This window comes from Triplophysa rosa, linkage group LG12 (genome assembly GCF_024868665.1).
Source record: "Triplophysa rosa linkage group LG12, Trosa_1v2, whole genome shotgun sequence".
NCBI classification, from domain to species: domain Eukaryota; kingdom Metazoa; phylum Chordata; class Actinopteri; order Cypriniformes; family Nemacheilidae; genus Triplophysa; species Triplophysa rosa.
In genome coordinates this window covers 6,304,503-6,330,222 of record NC_079901.1, presented here as the reverse complement: position 1 = coordinate 6,330,222, position 25,720 = coordinate 6,304,503, and the positions used below count along the sequence as shown (strand labels likewise).

The 25,720-nt window shown below is 38.2% G+C and overlaps 1 protein-coding gene across 5 annotated transcripts in view; it reads left to right on the top strand.

Annotated features, from left to right (window-relative positions):
- Window positions 1-25,720, top strand: part of cntn5 (contactin 5) — a 244,619-nt gene that overhangs the window by 64,819 nt on the left and 154,080 nt on the right. For all 5 annotated transcript variants that reach the window (XM_057347804.1, XM_057347802.1, XM_057347803.1 and 2 more), the window contains one exon: window positions 21,980-22,098. In XM_057347804.1, coding sequence (XP_057203787.1) covers window positions 22,044-22,098 — 55 coding nt within the window. In that variant the 5' untranslated portion in view covers window positions 21,980-22,043. The remainder of the gene's footprint in view (window positions 1-21,979; window positions 22,099-25,720) is intronic.

Sequence of the window (25,720 nt, the reverse complement as noted above, 5' to 3'; positions counted from 1 at the left end):
TGGAGAGGCTCAGAGTTGACGTATTTTTGTAGGCTAACCCGGAAGTAAGAGCCGCGCCCGAAAGCCCATGCATTTTTCCTATAGACTTTTGTGTGATTAACAAAGGTTTATGATGTTTACATGTTTTGTCTATCAAGATAATCTTTACAAATGAACACAACATTTGTTACTTTTGGAGCCGAAATACACTCGGCAGAAGTAAAAAGCTAACACGATGCTATAAACAGACTACACTTACGGTCGCTCGATATCAACGTCACCACCACCAAGCCTCCGACAACTCTTTCAGACTTTATTAAAATGTGTTCCCTGGTAAGTAATTACTCCGTGAATGAATCTGCATGTACATTTTAAGAGATTTGTGCCCATGTTGCATTATTTGTGAGCTTTATATGCACGATGATGTCTAACGTCCCCGACCCCGCCAAAGGAAGTCGCTTTAGCAACCGCCGTTTTTAAGACACAATCAGGCTTTAAGAAATCACAATTGGGTTTTAATTGGTGTGTTTTATGTCATAGAACATAACGTGACCTTATTTCGGGCGATTTACAAAAAACCCATTCAAAAACCCATAGACTTTGGAGCGATGGAACCGGAAGTCGCTTCCGGGTTTTGCACACAAAAATACGTCATCTCTGCGGCTCCCTATGAAATGTTTTATAATTGCTGTAATATATATCATAATTTTTGCATGTAAAAACAATAAATAAATTAAGTAAATAAAATAACAGGTGTCAGACCAAAGACTGAACAAACAAATTCGCTAAAACAAATGTGGCTTTTGGGAGAGAGCATGGTTTAATGTAGGACAGCGTGTTTAATTACTTTGCTCTTCTGTAATGCCCCCCATCCATTAAAGTGTGACAAAAAATGTTTTAGTCACAAATATGGATGCAAGTGCAAACAAAATGCATTCGTTGAGTCCCAGTGGAAAGAACATAACCATATGGAGTCGTGCTTGGTTGGTCTGAAGAATCCGCAGGTTCTCTTTCGTGTGGAATTAAATGGTATTGTGCTTTAGTCATATCAGGCCTGTGAAATTCAGATCCTGACCTTTAATATCCTATAACAGAGTTTAAAAAGGTTTAAAAGTTTCAGGATGAGGATCAGAGCCGATGTTTATAGAGTAAGTCATCAAAGACTTTCCTCTCTGCACTGACTGTTGAGAGTAACAGTATCAAGCCTCAGTGCTTTGACAAATCTTTGCTCCAAAATGACTTTGGCTTGGCACCATAAAAGCATGCATGTTTTTAAAGGAACAGTTCACTGGGTACTGGAGTCTTTGATCTCTGTAAGGGATGCAAAAGCAATTTTTGTGATGTATGCCTATGTTTTTGGGGAGGAATTTATTTGAACTGAAATGAGGTTGGACTGATGCTAGGCTTGTATTTGTTTAGGTGAGGGTTGTATTAAATGTAATCTAGGCTTCATGACTTTCTGGATTACCTTCCTCCGTTTATGCAGCACGCATCATCGCAGAGAGCTTAAAAGCCTACAAACAGCTTCAAAAACCCTTGGAGAACAATTGATGTCAGCTAACAAAATGTATTCAAATAAATTCGGGTTTTAGCAGGTTCATATCATGCGACCTGTTGTGGATATTCTCGTGGTGTGGTGTATTATTTCGAGCTTTTGTATTCGTATTACTAAATGGTAACCTATTACAAACAGACTGTACAGTAAGAGCATATTCCCCATATACAAGATTTGATTCAAGAGCTGAATCTTACTTGATCAACTAACGGTTATTTTGGGGCTTTTTATTGCAAAGGTTGTTTGTTAAGCCGTTAGAAAGAGGGTCCACGTCATTAAGTTTTAAACATTTCTCAGACTGTTTGAGCGATCCCGACAGAATATCGAGGAGATTAACCAGTGACAATCATTCGCAAACAGCACTCACACGGTTAAAGGAAAACTATCGCAGGCTTCTTCCACACATGTGTTTGCTTTTCGCTTTGATCTTGTGGCTGGCAATAATTGGAAGTTCTCAGCCTCGTTCCTTTAAGCCATGTTCGCCATCCTAGAGGTTTGAAGGGGTTTTTACCAAGGGGTTGACCTGTATTCAAGAAATTATTAAAAACAGAACAATGTATTGTTTCAGCCCTACTCAGAGGCCGTGGTAACATGATTTGTTCGTTTGTTACGCACTTCAATCCATTCCACACTGACGTTCTTGGTTTTCTTCCCATTTATTAAATCTGGACAATTGGTTGATGTAACATTGATTAATGTTACAATACATAACAAAATTCACTTTAAAGAAAGGCTTTCTACAAAACTAAACTTAATATTAAGTGGTCAATTTATGAGCCTATCTTAGTCATGCTGTTCACTTTCCATAATCAACAAACAATATTAAAATAGTATTATTCCTGAATATTAATATATAAATATGAAACTAAATAGGCTACCTTTTCTTTAACCCTCTGGCCGACGAATGTGCCTTCTGATGGATTTTGTCCACAATTCAGCGAAAACAACTTAAAATACTGCGTCATTTTTGGCCATAAAGATTAGTGCAAGACATCATTATAAACTATAAATGGTCTACTTTTATTTGTGTACACAATAAAAACAAAACCTTGTGCTTTTGTCAAATAAAAAAAATATGCCCTGCGAGAATCTTTCTGAAGTATACGTCTCGAAGATGGACTGGTAGAGGTGTAACCTACCTTAAAGAAAGAAACAGATCCATCCGTTAAGAAATAAGTTGGTTTGTGTTAAATAACAGGCGATCTATCGCTGGAATGTGTTGTTTTTGAAATCATGGCGAGTGCTCGTTTCCGCTGTTACCAGTTCTCTCTTTGTGCCAGTGTGCAATGATCAGTCTTCACACAGACGATCGAGCGCTTCGTTCTGTTAAAAGAATGAAACAAAATGCGCACAAACGTGTTCTTGCTCTTGATATAGAATCACAGATGAACATCTTTGGTTTTAATGAGAAAAAAAAAATTGTACGCAGGTGGAACCTTAGAAATGCTTGTCTCTGCCTGCATTGTCTGTATTACGCCACTGACTGGTTATGACTGCTGTGTTTATAGCACTGTTAGCATACAGCTATTGCTAATCTAGCTTTTATATTTACTTTAGAAAAGCTCAATCTATGCTGTTATGTTTAAGAAGTGTGATATTTCACTGATGACTTTAATGTTTTGAACAAAATAAACACAACCAAACAATTTCTATTCGACATGGTATGCTATGTACAACTCAAAATCACAATGTACATGTAACAAAGTTCAAAGTCGTAGGGAAGGAAGGAGGCGGGAACCGGCGAACATTCAATAACTTTAATAAAATAAATAAACAATAACACACAAATAAAACTTAACATGTCCGGGCCCGGTCCTCTCTCGTCGTACACTCGTGCCGCTCGTCCCTTTATGCTTCCGATCTCCTCCGTGAGAGATTCGAGACCGGTGTAATGCACAGCTGACACTCATTATTACTCGCGCCACCGCCCCGCGTCGTTCCCGCACAGCTCTCGTCCCGCCTCCCTCGTCACAGTAGGGGCGAGTGGGGTGAGTTGTGCCAGTTTTTACTCAAAGTGACTTTAAAGTAAGGCCATGACAGTAATGCCTTCAACTTAAGAATGTACATATATTTCAGGATGTGGTGCATCCCTGAGAACAATAACTTTGGATCTGAAATAAATTGTTTCAGAAATATAGCTTTTGGGGAAAAAGTGGTCTTGTGGCACAGCTGGTGCGGGGTAAGTTGTGCCTTTGAGGAGAATACGTTGGGGTAAATTGTGCCAGTGATTTCTGAAGTAAAACAGAACATTTTAACGTTATGAACTGTAATGCTATATGAAAGCAAGACAAATTAAATACAAAATTACTCATTTAAGGTTTATTTAGATATTATCACCCTATTAAACTGTTGGAATTAGTCATATTTTGTTGTTTTTTGGAAAATATTTTACATAAGGTAAAGCTATATGCTCTAAATAAGTACCCAATTTTGCTTCTCTGTAGGATGTGCATGGTAATAACTGATAATGAGCATGTCCTGGGAAAATAATTATCAATGTTCCCTATAACTTTTCCTTAATAAATGCACACTTAACCTAACATGCTTTTTTCTCTCTGATCCAGCTGGCAGGGATATCAATGCCATTTCCGCGTGTATACTCAAAAGCCAGCTCACGGCATTTCATGGCACTTACAGTGGCAAGAAAAAGTATGTGAAACTTTTGGAATTTCATGGTTTTCTGAATAAATTTGTCATAAATTGTGATCTGATCTTCATCTAAATCAAGGGTATTGACAAATAAAATGTGTCTAAAATAATAACACAACATTTTTTTGATCTTTCATGTCTTTATTGAGAACAACCAAAAAAAACTCGTAGTGCTTGTGGAAAAAGTACGTGAACCCTTGAGTTAATGACCTCAAAAAAGCTAATTGGAGTCAGGTTTTAGCACACCTGGAGTCTCGTTGAGATAATAAGTTTGGAGGTGTGGACTACAGCTACTTTGACTGATAAAAACCCCTCAAACTTTTGGAGTTTGCTCTGCACAAGAAGAACACGCTTATGTGAACCATGCATCACCAAAAAGAGCTTTCAGAGGATCTACGATCAAGAATGGTTGATATACATAAAGCTGGCAAGGGTTACAAAGTTATTTCAAAGACTTTAGAAATTCACCAGTCTACAGTTAGGCAAACAATCTACAAATGAGACACTTTGGGACTGTTGCTACTCTACCAAGAAGTGGGCGCCCAGTCAAAATGACACCAAGAGCACAACGAAGACTCCTCAATGAGGTAAAGAAACAACCCTGAATGACAGCCAAAGATTTGAAGGCATCATTGGAACTTGCTAACATCTCTGTTCATGAGTCTACAATACGTAAAACACTGAACAAGCAGGGTATCCACGGCAGGACACCACGAAGGAAGCCACTGCTTACTAAAAAGAACATTGCTGCACGCCTGAAGTTTGCAAAAGAGCACATTGACACTCCACAGCGGTATTGGCAAAATGTTTTGTGGACTGATGAAGCTAAGATTGAAATATTTGGAAAAACACACCGCACTACATCTGGCGTAGAAAGGGCACGGCATACCATCATGAAAACATCATCCCAACTGTAAAGTATGGTGGAGGAAACATCATGATTTGGGCCTGCTTTGCTGCATCAGGGCCTGGCCAGCTTGGAATCATTGAGGGGAAGATGAATTCCCAAGTATATCAGACAATTCTTCAGGATAATGTGAGAATGTCTGTACGTTAGCTGAAACTGTGTAGAAGGTGGGTGATGCAACAGGACAACGACCCAAATCACCGGAGCAAGTCCACAAGAGAATGGCTTCAGAAAAACAAAATCCGCCTTTTGGAGTGGCCAAGTCAGAGCCCAGACCTCAACCCAATAGAGATGCTATGCATTGACTTGAAGAAGGCCATACACATGAGACGTCCAAAGAATATGACAGAGCTAATAACCAGTTATTAATTCTAAGGGTTCACTTACTTATTCCACTGCCATTTTGAATGTTGAATGAGTGTGTTCAATAAAGACATGCAAGATCAGATTTTTTTTGTGTCATTATTTTTAGACACATTATGTTTGTCAATACCCTTGACTTAGATCAAGATTAGATCAGATTTTATGACAAATTTATTCAGAAAACAATGAAATTCCAAAAGGTTCACATACTTTTTCTTGCCACTGTATGCCGTGAAACATTGCTGCTAGTGCCTTTATATGGTCTGCCAGCTCTGTCTCCATGTTTTCTTTGAAGACTTGGTTGGCAAGTCCTGTTCTCTTATAACCTATCTTTGTTACTTCTCCTATCTTTTTCTTCTCCATGAATCTTTTCAGGGTCATCCTGCAGATCTTCATCTCCCTTGCCACCTGTCGTATGGTCTTTCCCTGTTGCACTTCTTTCATTGCTCTGTCCAACTCCTGTCTGTCTTCCGTTTATAAGTACGTGGCATGATGGGTTTTGGTCTAAAATTAAGAATGTAACATAGTTTAAGAGCTAAAATGTAAGAGTACAATTACACATTAATAATATGTTGAAAATAATCCTAAATGGGGGTGAGTTGTGCCACTGGCACAACTTAACCCAGGCCCTTTGGCACAAATCACCCCAGACCCACAAGTTTGAAAAACTAGCATGATCCAGCAGTTAAGAGCTAACATCATGCTAACTGTATAGACTCATTGTGTAGCCTGCTAAAGCATTAAAACATGTGTGAAATGTTTTCAAACTTGTCTATAATTGTTCAGACACTACAATCAAAAAACCTTGATCATAGAAATTTTACTTTGACAGGAAAAAAAAATGTTTTTTTGAGCTAAAATGTGCTTATCTCTCATGCCATGTGTCTCTCTTCTTTGGAGGATGAGTAAAATGGATGGCTTTTCAAATTTATGTGGTCACATGACCAATTTCTTCTATGGTTTTCCAGAAACAAAGGGTGGAACTACTTCCCCCCTGGCACAAATCACTCCACTCTCCCCTACATATTTATTATTTTAAAGACATGTAGAAAGACCTGTTTCATCGCTTAGTGTTGTGAAAAAATAAGTTGATCCATCACTGGATGTATTTTTATCTGAAACAAAGCAAATGCCAATTTTGAGTTTTTTTTTTTGGTCTATGCAGGACAGTGGTCACCCTATTACAGGAAAGGACACCTATTTTAAAGGGATAGTCACCCAAAAATGACAATTTTGTCTTGAATAATCTCACCCTCATGTTGTTCCAAACCTGTATAAATGTCTTAGTTTGGTTGAACACAAAGAAAGATATTTGGAAAAATGTTAACATCGGACATTTCTGGGACATCACTGACAGTCACTACCATATAGTAGAAATAATTATGCTGGGGGTTTTTTTGTTCTGTTGAACACAAAATAAAATATTTTGAAGAATTTCTACAGTTCTCTAAATGTATATTGTGTCCCTCTTTTAATGTAAGTCTATGAACGGTTTTATGACTTTTATATTGCTTGATGCTGATTCTTCATTGGTGACATTCCGTGGTATGTTATTTCCCTAAACAGCTGCTGATAAAACCCTCCGCTCACCACTTGTTATATGTTTCATGCATTACTCCTCAGTCTATTTCTCATTAAATTAGCTACAAATATTTAAATCAATATTTTGTGTAATATAAGAGGGTTTATTAAGTGATACTAACCGGCTAGATGTACATTATCCCTTACTTAGTATCTTAGACAACTATTATCTCTATGCCACATGAGTTATCATTCATGTACTGTATGCAGCTCAAACGTTGTGAGATGAGTTATCTATTGAATTTTACTCTGAGGGTTTGTTTTAATGTCTAACCCCAAATATGAGCAACGCCACTAATTAGGATTGTGGGAGAAGTTATGTTACATTAATGAGCTACTGTGTTTTTTTTTCTTATGTGCACTGCAGATTTGTTTGATGTTCTTAGAGAGAGAGAGAAAGAGAGAGAAAATATTATAGTAGGCAAGATATCAGATCTGTCTGTATTTTTTCGTTCATCCCGGGTTCTGTATAATTATGCCTCTCTGTTTTTATTTAGCACATACATTCATGTATTTCATTTAGTCAAAGCCTCAGGATGCTCATTGGTATGATTTAGTAACAAACACGTTGTCTTGAACAGATTAACACAGCGACGGTACATTTTGAGAGATGTCTCAAATCTGAAGTGTGCAGCAGTCGATATCCTAAAGAAAGGTGTCTGTCCTTGGCTAACAAGTGATATCAGTCTCCTCACTGCCATATCGCTGATATCAGAACGAGACTTGCCAAACTGAATTTATGAAGATTGCATCCAGTTCCTGGCGGTTTCTGCACAGAACGCAGAGAAACCTAATCTCATTTTGACAGACGTGCGAACGCTAATCTCTTTGATCAGCGTGTGTGAAAGTTAACCTGACATCCAATCTTAAAGCATTTCTGTTCTCAAATGAAAAAAAAAAAACGATACAATTTCACCCCGCTGCTGCTGCCCTGAATAACTTGAGAAAGAATGAAGACGCAGCAAATCTTTTATCGTTTTATCTTGACTGCTAAAAAAAGTCTTTTTAGGAAATGTATAACGTATACCAAGCACAAGTTCCTGAATGTGTTGTGAAACGTTATAAATGTACAAAAAATGAAGATTGACACATTAAACAAGGCAGTTTCAGGATTGTGACATCCTGTTGGCAGTAAACATAAGTGCAGCGATTTTCTTCCCATCTCATCCAGTCTATTCATTAGCATTGTGATTATTCATCAGAGCTGTGGAGGTGACAGTACACGTCTAATGTGACATTGTTTCAAAGCTTTTAGATGATAATCACTGTGCTTTTAATTGTAAGGCTGTTTAATCATCTGTGCAGTTGGTCATCACTGTGGGATTACTGAGAAAATAACAGGTTGATGGTCTGACTGTGGGTTGATGTGGGTTTTTCATTAGCATTTAATGAACGCTTTCTATATTTCTCAGTCTCAGTGGCTTGTTTGTATTTTTCTTAATGAAAGTGAGTGCTTTCCAAATGAGTTTAAAGTGATAGTTCACCCAAAAATGAAAATTCTGTCATCATTTGCTCACCTCAGGTTGTTTCAAATCTGTATAAATGTATTTGTCCTGAACACAAAGAAAGATATTTGGAAGAATGTTAGCAATTTTCAGTTCCGGGACATTATCCACTACCAAAGTAGATTCGCTTAATAGGAGGTGTTATAATCCCACTATTTCAGCACGTTGAATTGCCCAATAGGACATTTCCCACGCCTTATGCATGACAGGGGGAGCAGTCAAGAATGTGAATAGAGGAAAGGAGGTCGGAGGTTTCACTGGGTTCGTCGGGTAGGCATCCTCTGTGTTTGGGGGATAAATGATTTTAGAAATACATAGCATACTTCCCTTTCCTTGCCATTATCAGAGAGACATCTCATGAGTTGTGTGTCCCACTTTCATCACATCCATTATCCTGGGTGAAAGATGCCTTTTGGTGAGGTGCTGCTGATAATGCCCTTTGTATGGTTCCCATCAATGCTGTAGGGTATGGTCGGATCAAAGTTTACCATCTGTGATCGTAAAACACAGTAACCTCTCAGCAGGACTACGACCAGGCACCAACAAGTCTGGCCAAATGTCCTATTCTCAACACCTTCATCTAAACCAGGACAGATTGGGATACTCTCCTCTAGACTTCAAAGGAGGTTCTTGGGGGAGGACAGGACTGTTCACCAAAGTGAGAAAAGCCATGTGGCCCCCAGGGACTGAGAGCCTCAAATTCTTCCAAAAGAATGTCTCTTTCTCTTTCCTTAGCCACAAAAGACTGGTTTAAAGTGTATACACATGAATCTCCACATTGTATGCTTGTCCCCATGTTATTCTCATTCACCTATAACCTCAAAGGCATATGTGCTTAGTGGTATTCTGTGTATATTTACATTCTTGTCCAAACTACAGGTCAATGTAATTGTAACCCCTTCATGTTTCATATCTACGTGCTTCCCTTTTCATGTCTTATGGTGTATAGCACAGTAATGTATTTTATACCATACTCATTTTATTCTATTCGAAGTCTATTCCTGCTCCAAACTACCAGGCGATCATAGATGCAAATGAGTTAGTGTGCCGGACAAAGAAACATGTTTTCGCGCCCAAAACTATCTCATCACATTGGATCGCCCTTGGAGGGGCGTGACACCCTCTGTGTTAAAACACCTGAACATGCAGGAAAGCTCGCTCTTTTGTGTATGTTCGTTCACTTGTGTGCGTTCGCTCGCTCGTGTTTTGTCAACCTCTCGAGACCTGTCTCTCCTCAGAGACAGCTTTCTTCAGGCAGTTTTGCTTCAAACTAAATCAACGGACTCCCGGCTCGCTCTGAATGCATCAGGACCCTTTGATACGCGCGCCAGCACGTGTCCCGAGAAACAAAGAAGCCAATGCAAGTATCTGAACTATTGCTAACCAGTTGCGTATAAGCTTTGCCCCTTTTAAATAAGGAGTTTGTCCTCGATGGTTCGTGCAGATGTGAATAGCTGATTTAATACTGCCTTGTTCTTTGCTTTATCTATTTCTTTCATTCTCTACTCTTTTACGTTTTTATTTTTGTTTGTTAATGTTTGGTCTTTGTTAGTAGTTGGTTTTAGTTCCTCCGTAGTGTAGATAAATAAACCGCATGTGTATCCACGCTCGAATTATTTCTGTGTTTATTTATCACATATCAACGTCACTTAAACTGTTTGATTTCGTTAAGATTTCTGAAGTGGTACTGTACTACAGTAAGAGTATTGTTTTTCCAGGCCAGGGGAGTAATATTTCTTAGAGTTAATATACGACCTGCTGATCACTCGCTGGACGAGTACATTTTAGTTTGTCGCTGTTATTAGCTCTGCTGCATCAGGTTAAAGTGTATAAAATAATTAATGGTTAATCACAATTAATTATACGTATGTTGCTGTGGTTAAACTCATAGTTTCCCCGAAATACACTACAATGCGACACATCGTCAGTTGTGCACATCAGCCTCATAGTAGAAAGAAATATTTTATATTTTTGTTGTGTTGAAGAAAGACTGAGATATTTTGACGAATTTAGGAAAACAAACAGTTCTGGGGCACCTTTGACTAGCATTACATTTTTCTTACTTGCTAACATTCTTCCAAATATCTTTCTCTGTGTTCATCAGAAAAAAAGTAATTTACACAGGTATGAAATGACATGAGGATGAGTAAATGATGACAGAATTTTAATGAACTATTAACTAGTTTTGTTGATTAAACATTTAAGAAATTTAATACTAAATATTCATATTAAAATATTAAAAATCAAATTCAGAACTATATTAAATGTCAGGAAATATTCAATTTTGTGAATTACGCTTATCTAAAATTCAGATTTACAAAATTCAGATTGTTTCGTCATATTTCTGGCTCCATAGACTCCTAAATTCAGGAGAATTGTGTTTCTTTATAGGTATCGTCCGTGAAACGGCCTTTATCGGCTATCCCATAATTCCCTGTGTATAATGTCTTATAAAATGTTTTTGATCAGGCATTACAAACAGCTACCTCTTGGGGTCCGAGGGTGGTGCATACCGGCATGATTCTGTGCTATTTGTACAAATAAGCAACTTCTGTTTAGACTTTTAATATCTCGCTAATGCTGTGAAGTCTTAGCGGCTTAATGGCCGAGAGATGACAAATAGTTGCAAGTGTTCTTAATCAAGAGACAGTGTGATATGCCACACACCTTGGGGCTCGGGAGCAAATGCATAATGCATACGACAGAGACTTCCTAAACGCAAACTATGTCAGCAGACTCCCTGGACGCAGGATGACAGCTTGTTGTTAATGGTGATAATGAGCAGGGACTGGTCAGCCACACCCGTGCTCCACATAAGTCAAGATGATAAGTTACACGACCACAACATCCAGTGGCACAGGACACATCCCATGTGTTACCATCTTCCGCTAATACGTGATGTGTCTTTGAGCCGTGCCAGTGAAGAACAGGGTCATAAACAGTGGGAAATCTGAAAAAACACTTGAATGCGTTTGCATGTGAATGTGTTTGTCCTGAACATTTTAAGCTGCTGTTTGTACTGACCTGAATTTATTTACATTTAAATGTATGTATTCGGCAGACGCTCTTATCCAAAGCGACGTACAATCTATACGTTTTATTTATCAGCATGTATGTTCTCTGAGGATTGAACCATTGATCTTCTATGTGATCTTCCATTGTGCTTTACAGTTATTTTGCATTTATGCATTTGGCAGACGCTTTTATCCAAAGCGACTTACATTGCATTGTACTATACATTTGTTTCTGACTATATGCAATCCCCTGGGATCGAACCCATGACCTTGGCGTTGCCAGCGCCATGCTCTATCCAATGCTTTTCAATGCTTTAGCAACTGAGCTACAGGAAAACATTTTTGTTCCTTCCCTCGATGATGGGTGGGCTGTAACCAAACCAATACTTTAAATGAGTTTAAATGAATTCTATTATGGCTACACTTTAGTAATCAATTTACACTATAGTATTCAATATATTTCCAACCAGATCTCACAATTCGTAACAATTTTACGAGGTGGATAATTCGTATAAATTTGTACAAAATGAAACACACAAAAATGTTTGTTTATTAGAAAAAGCTATACTAAAGCCCCTCCCCTAAACCTAACATCCCTGGTGTGGAAGCAAATCACACTAATACGTCTAAGATCGTACAAATTTATGCGAATTAGCCACCTCGTAAAATTGTTACAATATCCCATTTTGTGTTGGTATTTGATGGCTGGATGTAATTGGTGAGTTGTGAATCGAGAAAAATGAATATTTTATCAAAATTCTTTCAAAATTTCAACAATTTTTCTAATTCGTATGAATTTACGACATTTTAATACAATCTTACGCTAGTGACGGTTGATATTGGGGTGGGCCTTAGCATTGCTTAGTATTTAGTATTTTTCTGACAAACATTCATTTTTATAGATTAGCCATTTCGTAAAATACTAACCGATTCCCGTGAGATCAGGTGGGCGAGTCACAGCAATATTAAAAGCTGTATATAATGGTATAGGTTATAGGGCTCACCCTTACTTATCCGTCCTCGTCATCTTTCTTTCTCTGAAACTAAACAGGCACTTTGGAAGTCGAATTTTTAGGAAGTCGTAAGCGGTTTAAAAGCAACAGCAGGGAACTTATTCAGATTAATGTTTTAATTAAGATACTATCTAAATTGGTCTAATCCTGTTTCCCGAGTTGCTACTTTAGAACTCCCCAAAAGCAATACATCAAGGCTCAGTTCATAGCCTTCTTGCCATTATCAAGGGCATTGACTGCTATTTTCTAATCTCCTTTAAAGGAAGAAGAACATCCACTGTGGCGCTCTCCTATTCAGACTGTTGGCTAACACAACAGATTTCCATTGAAACCACGCTCCTTTCTTTGATAACATAACATCATCCTGTATCTGCCGAATCAAGGTGGCAGGCGCTACAGGCCCTCCATTAGCAAGCATCAATACACATCATTCAAATCCCCACCCTCCAATAGACGCTGTGAGATGAGAGCTTGCCTGACTATTCGAAAAATATCAATATTGCCGGCTCAGATAACACAGAATGGGGTGTGCTTCTGTAGCTGGAGGGACCTTTAACCAGTGAGGAGATCGAAGATTTGCCGGTACTGTACTCAAGAGCCGTTATTAGTCTAACGGGAGTGCTTACAAAGTCATGTTAGACTCTACAGTATATCGGTGTGGCTGTAAATACTACAGGCTTTGTTCCTATAGTCGAATCACAGAAATGCTGATACTGTAGAGTAACAATTTGAGTGAGAGTTTAATATGCAGTAGTGTCTATACAACAGTTCTACCAACAATAAATAGATTTATTAGAATTTAACTATTTTATTCATTCACTAAATTTTATTAAGTATTCATATATTATTAATTATTATTAATAATTTATACTCTGCCAAATCAAATAGTTGAATGAGACCGTCAACATTCATTGTTGCTGTTTAAGAGTGTCACTTTAAAACTTGTAACAGGTTTTTTTTTGTTTAGTAGAGTAAACTAATTTGCGTAGAAAGGCATGGTGTAAGTCTCCAGAACCTTCCTTCATGCTGGTTGTCTCGATGTAGATGCGTTATGTTTTTATTACCTTAAAATGGGCTATTTCTATCTACATACACTGCAGGTCCCCTTGCATGGAATTCTTCATGTTGTTTCCACAGTAGCCCTAAACGGACAAACTGTGTTACAGAGCGCGTCTCGTAAATACGTTCTGTCCTTCAGGAAAGAAGCGAAAATGTGAGGACATCTTAGTTCTGTGTCTGCCTGTCATGGTTCTGCCCCTTCTTGTCTTGCTTTTCTTGATCTAGTGGCAGAGCCATGACAGAACCTCTTGTTTCATGTGGAGAGAGGCGTTTTGGCCCACTTGGCCTTCCATATGCTCTCTCCAGGTCTCGTCTTTGTCCCCGACCTCTTGTATTCCTCATTATTGGTTTCATGCCCTACACCTGTCCCCTCTTGATTTGGTCCCTTATTTAATGCCCCTTTGTTCTCTGTCCTGTGCTGGTTCATTGTGCGTGTCATTCGTGTGATCTGTTTGGTGAGTTCTTGTTAGTCTAGTCTAGTCTAGTCTAGTCATTTGTAGTTATGTCAAATGTTTAACTTTAGTCTTGTTTAAGTGTAGTTAGTCTTAGTCCTGTCATGTTATTATAGTCCCCTGTTTTATTATGTTACCCCCACGTGGGTCTTTGTTTTGTACTTTTGTTAATAAATGTCTTGTTAACCCCTTACCCGCTGTCTGCACTTGGGTCCTCTCTCCTTGTCTCACCACCCGAGCATGACACTGCCACTGTAATGCTTCGAAAATGCTTCAATTCGCAACCTCACTGCTAGATGCCGCTAAATTTGGCACTGTGTTAGGAATCTCGTTCCCCTTGGCATCGTTATGACAACACAGCTGGCAACTCTGTTGTCAAAGAGATGAACGAGAGCAAGAACATTTTTCTTCTTTGTGTAAGAAGTTTACTGTAAGTGTAAAAAATGCAACCTTTCCTATAGTACCCCAAAACACATCCACATAGAATCTGTACTCACAGAACTGAGACACCAGTCATTCACAAAGTTCTTTATGCCACCGACCCCTTGAGTGCTTATTCATGTCCACTATTCTAATTCAAATGATCCTTTAAATCGCTCGCAAGGTGTCAAATTTCATACACACTCTAAAAATGTTATTCCAACCCAGAGAATGTTCATTTCTGATCCAACAATGGGTTGAAACAACCCAGCATAGGTTAATTTCTAACCCAACTGTTGGGTTTGTCCATTTTGACCCAACGATGGGTTGAAATAACCCAACATTTTTTAGAGTGAATTTAGTTCCATGTGAATGTGACAGAGTGGAAACGTAAGCACATAAAAACAGTATAATTTCTCTGTGTTCCAAAGGTCGAGCTTGCTAAACTCTGGCCTGCGAATTCGTATCACATGACGCTGTGATACCAACAGAAGATCGATATGCCATATTTTCAGTTCGAGGAAATGCTGATCATGCTAACTGTACGATCTCAATCTCACACAGCTTTAAAATAACACAAAACATAACATAGCAAATACATCAGAATCCTTGATGTGTGAATAAAAAACCCAACACCTTAGCATGATGTGATGTCGCAGGGGTGTGTGCAGAAATTGCACATTATGAAAGTTTAGTGTTGCTGTTTTAGCTTTTACACCAGTGGCTTAGGTTAGGGTTGAAGCGTCATACATTTTTTGATTCACATGCCTGTGAAAACCCAACTAATTCATTTATTCATTCATTAATACATAATGTAAAGTACATTCTGTGAAACCTTTATATCTATCAACAGAGTAAGGCCATGTCAAAGATTGAAATTATGGTGAAATTATTGGTTGAAATGATACTTTGATACTTGTTATCTTTAGATTATGATTTACATTTCACAGAATACCCAGTAAAAGCTGTTTTAATTAACAGCATCAATATACAATTGTTTTATTTTTATTAATAAGCATTTTCCAATTATGACATTGGACATTTTGCTCTCACATGCTTGTCCCAGCATCCTCCCAGTATGACTGGCGTAAATGTTAATGGGTCGGAAAGGTGTGAGGTGCTGTACTGAGCGAGCGTGTAGCCCACGATTACAATCAGCGCTCGGCTGCATGGTTTGCTGACCTCATTTGCAGTCTGCGGAGGTTTGAGATCTCCGCACACGCTGTCGACTGTACGCATGGACTCACCTTCCTGCAGATACCGAGTGAACAGGAGAAACTGTTGTTAGATGGACTGCACAAGCTCATTTTTACAGTATATGGAACAAATTCAAAAATGTACATGTAATGTGAATGTAAATGTTTCATACAAAGTTTTCGGCATGGCATTCCTTCATTTTGATGATTGGAACATATGGCCCCGTCTCTTCTTCTGGCTCCGCAGCCCAAATTATTAACGGCTATAATTCCCCACAGGCAGTGCTACTGTAAGTCATGATGTAAGTGTATTCCTGCAGGCAAGAGCTGGCTTCTTTTTTCTCGCTGTAGATAAGTTATACCCCTTCCAGAGCTCTGTTTTGGCATTAATTTTAACACAAATAAGCCACCACTTGTTTCAACTTCCTTCTTCCCTACTTATGGTCTCATTTATGGATCATTTCTTTGGCAAAACGAGATAGAGCTGCCTATTTAAGATATGACAAACGCACCAGCGCAATTACTTTTCTCACTATCCACCCTCCATTTTCCATTTCTTCTCCTCCCACAGACTTCAAAAGAGGAACGCTCAGAATAGTAGAACATTCATTACTGATATATACAGTCGGGTGTGAAGCGACTAAAAGTGGTGGCCTTACTAACTTTTTTTGTCACATTTACCTCAAAGAAACATGTAATCAAACACGCTAACTGAATGTCACCAACATGTTCCTGTAGATCAGTTGGATGAGCATTGGGTTGGCAGCGCATGGGATTGATTCTAGGAAACGAACATAGTGAGTAAATGAATGCAATGTATAAATGAATGTAAGAATTCTGGCTTATTTTTGTGAAACGGTACAATTTAGTTAAAAACATTCAATACATTCATTCATACTGTATACTTATAGTACAATTTCTGTCTCTTCTCTCTTGTGGAATAGTAAAACAAGTACGCACACTTATTACTTTTGACCCAGTTACATACATTTACCTATGCGTAAAATAGGATGTGTCCTAGTGTTAGTTATACTATAAACAAATGTATCTATGTTTTTGTTTTCAGTTCATCAAGTTTAACACTGTCAGCCAGTTTTATTGATAAATGCACTTAAAGGGATAGTTCACTTAAAAATGCATTAATTCATTCACTGTGTCATTTCAAGCCTGTATGACTTTCTTTTCTTGTGCAGAACACAAAAGAAGATATTTTGAAGAATGTTGGTAACCAAACAACATTGGCCCCCATTGACTTCCATTGTAGGAATACAAAACCACTGAGACAATTCTTGAAATATCGTCTTTTGCGTTTCACCGAAGAAAGAGTCAGATACAGGTTTCGAACGACATGAGTGTGAAAAAATATGACTGTCTTTATTTATTTTACTTATAATTATCCATTTAAATATAAAAATGATACAATTTTGATGTTTTGTGAAAATGTTGTTACCTTTTTTTGGACTTTTTGCAGTGTAATTTACTCATTCTGAAAAAAAAGTAGCTTGACTTTAGTTGAACTTTTTTATTATCTTGTAGCTCGGCACCAATGCAGACTATATTTAGCCTTTTATAGAAATAAAAAGAAGCCCTTAACACATCTCTTTGGCAATTAGATGACCACAGCATAAACGCTCCCGTAACCGTCCCGACCCAGAAGACCCAGCGGCGGATGAAGCTCATAATAATCCCCGCTTACAAACCCTCGTTTTCCTACAGCGAGTCCGGTCGGAGCCTCTCTGTCCCGCTGAGGTCACCGTGGCGGTCTCGTGCCGGCCCCGAGCCGTTTTAATCCCCATCCCCTGGGTGAAATTACACTTGATCTGCCTCTTCTAATTAATGAGGAATTCAAAGAGAGCCATCTGATCCCTCTCGTGACAAATGAGCGCCGTGTTACTGTTGTTTTTCATTATCTCTGCTTTTCTTACTGCCCTCGTACAGATTTAGGCCTTTTAAACAATTAGCAGTAGGGTGGACAGCGTTTGATACCGCTGCTCTCGTCGCACAAGAGCTCGCGAGATGCATATGAGACGGTGGCCTTACTTCATTATTCTCATCGTTCACTTCAAAGGGCGGGTGTACACCTCTCTCCATTTTATCCCTGTCGCTGTCTCTATTTCATCATCTGTGGAATTAGACCGCCAGGGACATCTTGCCGTGTGATCTGAATGCTGGCTAGCTTTGTAGTAAGACACCCGCTGTTTTAACAAACTCTGAACTCTTAGTTCGGTTTGTTGGTTTGATTTGAATTCATTACGGATCTTTGGCAAGGCGATGTGAAGAAAAATATTTTCTCAGGTTTATTTGCTGTGGAAATTTGTGTACAAAAGCATTTCAACACAGCAAAATCGGCAGTGTTAAAAAGGGTCAAATGAACTCTCACAGTGTGTGTGAGTGTTAATTTGACCTTTTTATCACTGCCGATTTTACTGTGAAGGTGAATTCCTAAACTATTTGTATGTCATTTGTACATTGTCATGGCGTCTTGTAACTTTAAAGTAAAAACATGGACAAGGGTAGTTGATTTTGGTGGAGTTGAATTAACATATTTTAGTATAAGTTCAGCATGTTTAAGTTGACGGACAAAAAAGAGATACATCTAGGACTACAGGGGTGAAAGCCAGTGTTAAATGTGTCAAAACACAACACTACTGTTTCTGTGATTTCTAGCACCGCACCTCAAACTGTCCAAGTCCATAAGAGAGAGAGAGATTTTTATAAATACATTTATAGCGCTTAACATAATGATCAGGATATGAAGAGACTTTCAACCAGCAAACTAAACATGTTTCTGTAACAAATCATCTACACTACCTTTTAAATAATTGTGTTTGTTATATATAATCGCTGTCCTTATTTTTGTATGTCATTTGTATATTGTCATGGCGTCTTTTTTTCCGCTTTGGATAAAAGCGTCTGCTAAATGACTAAATGTAACTGTATTAAATACTGTGTTGTCAAAGTTGAGTCACTTTTTACTACTTTTCATTGGTTAGATATTTGCAAAACCCAGTGACAAACAGAAACGGTGACTAATAATAATGCATTATGGCAAAAAAATAACAAAATGTGGAGATACAAGGTTTCAGAAGGACAGCAGCAATATTTTTGATTGAAGTGGAAATCATTTACTGAATAATGTTAACTGGACTGACTGCTTTATTTCCACTTCTTGTGTACTTGAATGAAAAATTTAAGACAAAATATAACTGTTCATATTAATTACTTATAACATTTTAATTGTATTATTTTTCATAAATAGTTGTGGAAAAATGAAGAGACCATTTCAAAAATATTTTCAGTTTTTCTGGATTTACCGTTTACAGCTGTATGTTTAGGTAAAATTATCATTTTGAATTGATAAGTTTCATTCTGTGAATTACTAACAACATTTCTCCCAAATTTCAAATAATAATATTGTTTCTTTTTGCATTTATTTGCAGAAAATGAAAACTGGAGTAACAGGTCGACATAACAGAAAAGTATTTTTTTTCAGACCTCAAATACGGCAAAGAAAACCAGTCCGTATTCACTTTTAAGCACAACAACTAATATTTCCATATTTATTTAGAAAAAGGTTTTAAAAAAATATGAGAACCTTTATTTTTACAACAGTTTTCATGCGTCTTGTCATGCTGTCATTTACATTTCCGTTGGATGACTTTATAAGATTTGATTTTGTTGAAATTCGACAGACGCTTGACTACAATGGAAATAAAAAACATCTTGAAATGCTGATTAAATGAAAATTCGGAATGGTCTTTTATTTTTCTTTGGCTGTATATATTTGAAAACATGTTTTGACTGACAAAGAAACATTAGGCAATAAGAGCCCAATATAGTCAGGGTTAGACCCCTGCATGATATAATGAGAAGAATATATTTTTATATGATTCAAAGCAAATGGTGACTACATTGCAGATGATCAAATAAAACAGATCTTTCATTTCTTTATCTTATATTTCTATTATCATAAATGTTACATTTATGTTACTCCATAGTTTTGTTCACAGTGTGCAAAAATGACTAAGAAAGTGACCCTTAACTTTTCTGATGCAGGATGTGCAGAAATGACTTGCTTCGCTTTTAAATTCTCATGCAGCACAGTACCTAACAGTAGCCTGGAAGCACTGCACTTTTATGAGCAGAGAGGGAATTGCAAACTGACAAAATTGTCACAGACAGGAGCCTTCCTCCACTCTGTAAATGTGGGATATACCTTGAGTAATGACTGATCTACACTGAAATTTCTTCTGTTGTTACACTGTCAGTTGGAGGGAGAGAAAGTTTAAGTGGTAACGCTGACTGCTCACTGCCTGATGTGAGGCAGCCGAGTGCGATGAACTTTCGACAGGCCTGACGGCAGGCCTGCATTACTAAATATACACAGGAGAACCACTCTCACAGGACTCTATCTCTCTCACACACACATACACATAGTCGCTGCAATAAACAACTGAATGGAAGCATTTTGTCAAGCATGCAGTGCTATAAAACTTTAATATGGGATTTTAACTCCTGCCGTTTATGAAGTAGTGTTATGTTGCGGCTTAACCAGCGAGAGCATTTAAATGATTCGATAAATTGAAGTTTTCCGTTTTTAAACGTAAACTCTGTGGCACTATCAAACATTGCTTTATTTATTTGCCATTTTTGAACAGCCTGACACAGCAACACCGAAAAATAACACCGGAGTTTGGTGGGACGTCGATTGGCCAATAATAAATGAGGGAACTTTCGTTTCCCCGCTGATGTTTTTGCATTTGTTTGTTTGTATGTAGAAATGTAGCAATTACACTTGAATGATGTTTCTAAAAACATCGTAAAATTTGTGGCTTCTGGAATGAGAAGGATGTAGGGCGGGGCTTGATTTCTACCTGACTGGTAGTTGGAGGCCTAGCCATTGGTCAGTCAACATATCCCCCCCCATATTTGTTGTTTTGAGGGCGAGGAAAGTTTTTGATTTTGATTAAAAATTTTGCACACGAATGAAGAAATAATAATGGCCTGCACAGATAAATCAATTCTAATAAACATCGCATTATTCTTTTTTATGAAATGGTGACTTTAAAGTCACCTTGTCAATGGAACAAAATAGGTACTAGTTTCATGTGGACAAATTGGAGACAAAAATGGAAAGCAACACCATGTGGTGGCTTCTGCAAGTTTGGACATATGGGCATGTTTTGAAGAGACCGTGCTGAAGAAGACTCTCATTGATATTGTTTTTGATAGGCAGGCCATGACGCCATGAATATAAATAACAGGGATTGTTGGTTTACACTACACGGTCGTGGTCAGTCTGTGGGTGTGCGTGCAGACAGTGCCCTGTGCACTGAGGTGAGGCAGATGTTATTAGTAATGGATGGATAGAGGACACAGAGAGAGAGAGAGAGAGAGAGAGAGAGAGAAAGGACCATTGGATGCTTGTCCAGTTCCCCCTCAGGCAATAGCACCACAGGACCCCATTAATTACATCCAACCTCAAAAAATTAATATTTGTTCAGATTTTTATACAAAAGGTTATTAAATATGCGTGTGTGTGTGTGCGTGCTACAGTACTGTTGGTGAGGTGTGGTAAAAGCATGATGTGTTGGTTTTTCAAGCATCTGGCTCTTGTATCACGCCTAAAGCAACATACTCATCTGTGCTTTGATCATGGAGACTAATGCATGCTCACTCGCTGACAAACTCTCTCTCTCTCTACCTCTCTCTCTCGCTCTGGAAATATGTGGGAGTTAATTAAATGGGAGAAGTGGAAACTTCTGGTTTTCATTTCTAAAAAGTTTAGTGGCAGTACCTTGATAAAGTTAAGAATCAGACATGTGGAATTTTGAACATGTAAGCCTACTATGGTATTGTGTCATTGCTACATTCGTTTGCTGTGGAGAGCATACTTAAAGTTATTCTCAATGGGAGATGATAAGCATTCAAGTTCATGCCGCGCTGCACAAACTTAACGGCGTATGACACGAAAGTACCGTGAGAGCGATTCAAAAGCACAGCTCATTTTTTTTGCTCATACACTAGCCGGTCTGCAGGATGCCGCAAAAACTGTGTCACTTGTATTTATCATGCTGTTAAAATGCCAATGCTGATTAAAGTCAAAACTGTCTTTTAAAAGATTTTGAATGTTTGTACATTTGTATGGCAGCACCTTTGAACTTCTTACAGTAGTTGTTATTGCAGATTTTCGACAGCGTATTCAGTCTAATCAACCTTTCCCCCCACCCCTTCATTTCCACTATCAGTCGCTCATTCATTCTCGTTGTTGTCTTCTTTTTCATAGGCATTGCTTTAATGAAGAAACAGACCTGCTAACAATCTCACGGAAGGGACCCTTCAGAACAAGTATGGGGTCACCATGGAAACCACTTCTCCTGCTGTCAGTTATCAGTGGCCTGGCAGGTAAGAAAGCGACGATGCGATTATATCAAGATAAGAAACTGCCTTCTGAAAACAGCCTTCTCTCTCTCTCTCTCTCTCTCTCTCTCTCTCTCTCTCTCTCTCTCTCTCTCTCTCTCTCTCCATCTCTCTCTCTCTCTCTCTCTCTCTCGCTCTCTCTCTCTCTCTCTCTCTCTCTCTCTCTCTCTCTCTCTCTCTCTCTCTCTCTCTCTCTCTCTCTCTCTCTCTCTCTCTCACTCTCTCCGCAACGTCGACAATGGGCCGCATTGAAATATTTCCTGTTATTTTTGTCATTCCGAGCTTGTTAGTTGTGGACAGTGCAGATATTCACATTATCCTCCGCTGTCATAGCGTAGAAGTATTGTTTTGAACCGTTAGCACGTTAATGACTTGGTTAAGTAAACATCAGATAGCGTAATTGGCGTCTTAAATGCAGCTTTGAATGTGTGATGCTGTGCATCTTCGGCAGATAAAGGAGCCCTGGGTGTGCAATTATTGAACAGATGTTTGCACCATAGCAAGCTAAAGCAAACAAGCTTGGACAAGAGCTTGAATATTCCTTTTAGCATACGCGTTTCACATGATGCCTTTGAAGGGCCAATTTGTATTGACGGCTTCTATTCTCTGATACTGTTAAGAGGAATTTTATGGCCAGCAGAAACTAAGGGAAGAAAGGGTAAGAAAGCTAAATGTGTCTTGGCAAGCAGCACTGTTACGTCTGCTTAGGCTTTTAAAATGCAAAGCGTTATTCATTTAGTTGTTCATTAAAATACAGTTAATTCTGGTCCACTCATTTGCTTGGGCAAGCATCTATCCGAGAGTGCTGTTATTTCTTATAATTGCACTAAAACATTTTATTGTTTTTTTACTTATCTGCTGTGTACAGCAACTACACAAAAGTCTAAGGTGTGCACCATTGTAATACTTTATTCAGCTGACAGATCTCTTTTTTCAACTTGGTCACAATCTCACACAAAATGCAAATACGGTTGAATATACTATGTATTGTTTTTAGATATAAGAGACTTTGTATTTGTTTGTTGTGTGGTGTTGTGTATTTCCTTAACCTTTTTTGTTTGTTTGTTTTTTTGCTATCCATGTTGACCTGGACTCCCTGGTAGAAGACATATTGTATCTCAATGAGAACTTGCTGGATAAATAAATATAATGATGAATATATATTAAAATAAAAATATTAAAAAACCTTCCCCTCAAGCATGTTAAGGCTTCTTAAGCTGATTGGTTGGTTCTTGTCACATGACCTGCGGTGCGCTCGCAGCATTCAGAAAAGTTTAAAGCGGCCCTAACACAAGCGGTTTCTGCCAATCTCATATTAATCTTGAGTACCTATAGAGTAGTATTGCATACTTCGTATCTTCGAAGAGTATTTAGTTTGATCACATTTATAAAAGATAGATACAGCTGTACGATTTTTTCTGAAAGCATACGGCGCATGTGGGGGGGAGGGGCTGAACTAAAGCACGTGCGCACCCATTGCCAACAAAACACAGACATCAGTTTCACTCACCGCATGCGGTTCATGTCCGGCATCTTTTAGTGCTGGGACGGCTCCATATATCAGTTTCAAACGAGTTAGGGTTAGAACGAATTTGCTTGCGCAAAAGACGCGAAATGTGAACGGCCCTTACAACAACAAAGTAAGCAATAAGGCACGAGAGACTGTGCTTAACTGTAAATAAAACACAGCTGAAGGGCATTGTTAAGCACGATGTGAAGCGGTAAAGCAGACTACACAATACAAATATTAATGCCAAAGAATATGTATTCATGCAACTTTCATGAAGCAAAATCACTCAAATCCTTACTTCCGCTGGAAAAAATAGTCCCTGATCGACTGTAAAAAGCAAAGGAATTGCCTCTGCCCAATTTGCCTACTTATACTGTGCACTAAAAGTATGTACTGTTTTTGTTATGGAAAAGTATATACAGTACATTTTAGTGTGTAGCAAAACAATATGCACACACTGGGACATACTAACAGGAAACGTAATTGGCCGTTGTTGCCTAGACAACATTGTGGCCATTAACTGTCACACACATCAAAATACAGCTCTTTTTTCCAATTAAGTATTTATGCATTCATTGTTTCATATGTAATGTTAACTCTATAGTTATATTTATTAATTTAGTGATGCATAAGATATTGAATTTTATTAATGCAGTGGAGTATCACTAAACTCCGCCTACTCGCGGTGAGTTGTGGGTAATATTAGCCATGACAGTGTGCATCATTCTGCACTTCGAATTTCTAGCGGAAGTAGTAGACCATTTGGGAATCTTTGGAATACTCTTTTCAACATACTACGATTTAGGACATACTAATTCTATTATCAAATACTATATAGGACAGATAGTATGCGAATTGGGATGCAACAAATGTTTTGTTTACATTGCCAAAGGTGCGTAGTGGTACCAAAGTCTGTTTACGGAAGTCGTGCCACTTGGCGGCCATGTTTGCAACACCTCTTTTCAGCTATTAACGTCATAGCAAGACACCAGTCCTATCTCCTTGAATGGTGGAAGGCAGATATTTTTTCAATCGCTGGCACAATTAAATAGTTTGTTTCTGATCAATGATTAAACCTGATAAGGACTGAACCATAACTTTGGTTTGCTAAGCTTAGATTGAGCAAAATTCTTTTGAAGCCACTTCAGCTACTACGCATGAGCAAGCACCTCACAAGAGCCCCACCCCAGAGAATCATCCATCTTCTTCGACTGATGATTGAATATTTTTACTGGAAGGCACCGCTTTCTTCGCTAGAGCGGCCATATTGAGCGTTGCATTCATCCCCATTCATTGTAATGGCAGTGGTTTATCTTGTTGATATAAATGAAGAGTTTATTTCCAAAAACTCAGTTTTTAAAATCTTCCAAAAATCATGTTTTTTTTATCGTGCATTCCAATTAATATCAATCAAACCGCAGTTGGTTTGTTTTGATTTAAGCCATAATAACTCAAAAAATACAAAACTAACACAATAAAAACATGATAACATAATACAGAAAACATGATTTTTGAAAAAAAACTGAGTTATCGCTTTTTGGAAATAAACTCTTCATATGATCTTTGGTGATACACAGAATTGTTAGGTAAGGCATTCATAATTGTGTTTTATTGTGAATAAAGTACAGCTATTGAAGAATCTGTATCAAGGACTGAAACTAATTCAATGGAAAGAACTTTTGTTGGGGACATCCTTTACATAATTAAACCATAGCTTCCACTATATACATTATTTATTACATTTGCATACAGTCATGATGCTACTACGTAGATCAAAGATGAAAATTATTTACATTTTCAACTGAAACGCCTTAAAATTCACTCCCTGCCCCCCAGTCGCCCCCTATTTCCAGGCCTGTCACTGTTATGCAATGGTATGTTCATTTAAAAGAGGAAATCGGTGTCATTAATCCGAACTGTACAAAGTGATTGTGGTGCCTGGTCACACAGTTTATAGCACCCAAGCCCACACAACATCTGAGCACCGAACAGATTGCACACACACATATTCTTCATATTATTCCATCAATGTCTCACATTTCAAAAACTGTTCATGACAGAAAGCCTGCGAGCCTTTTTAAAGCAAAATGTAAATGC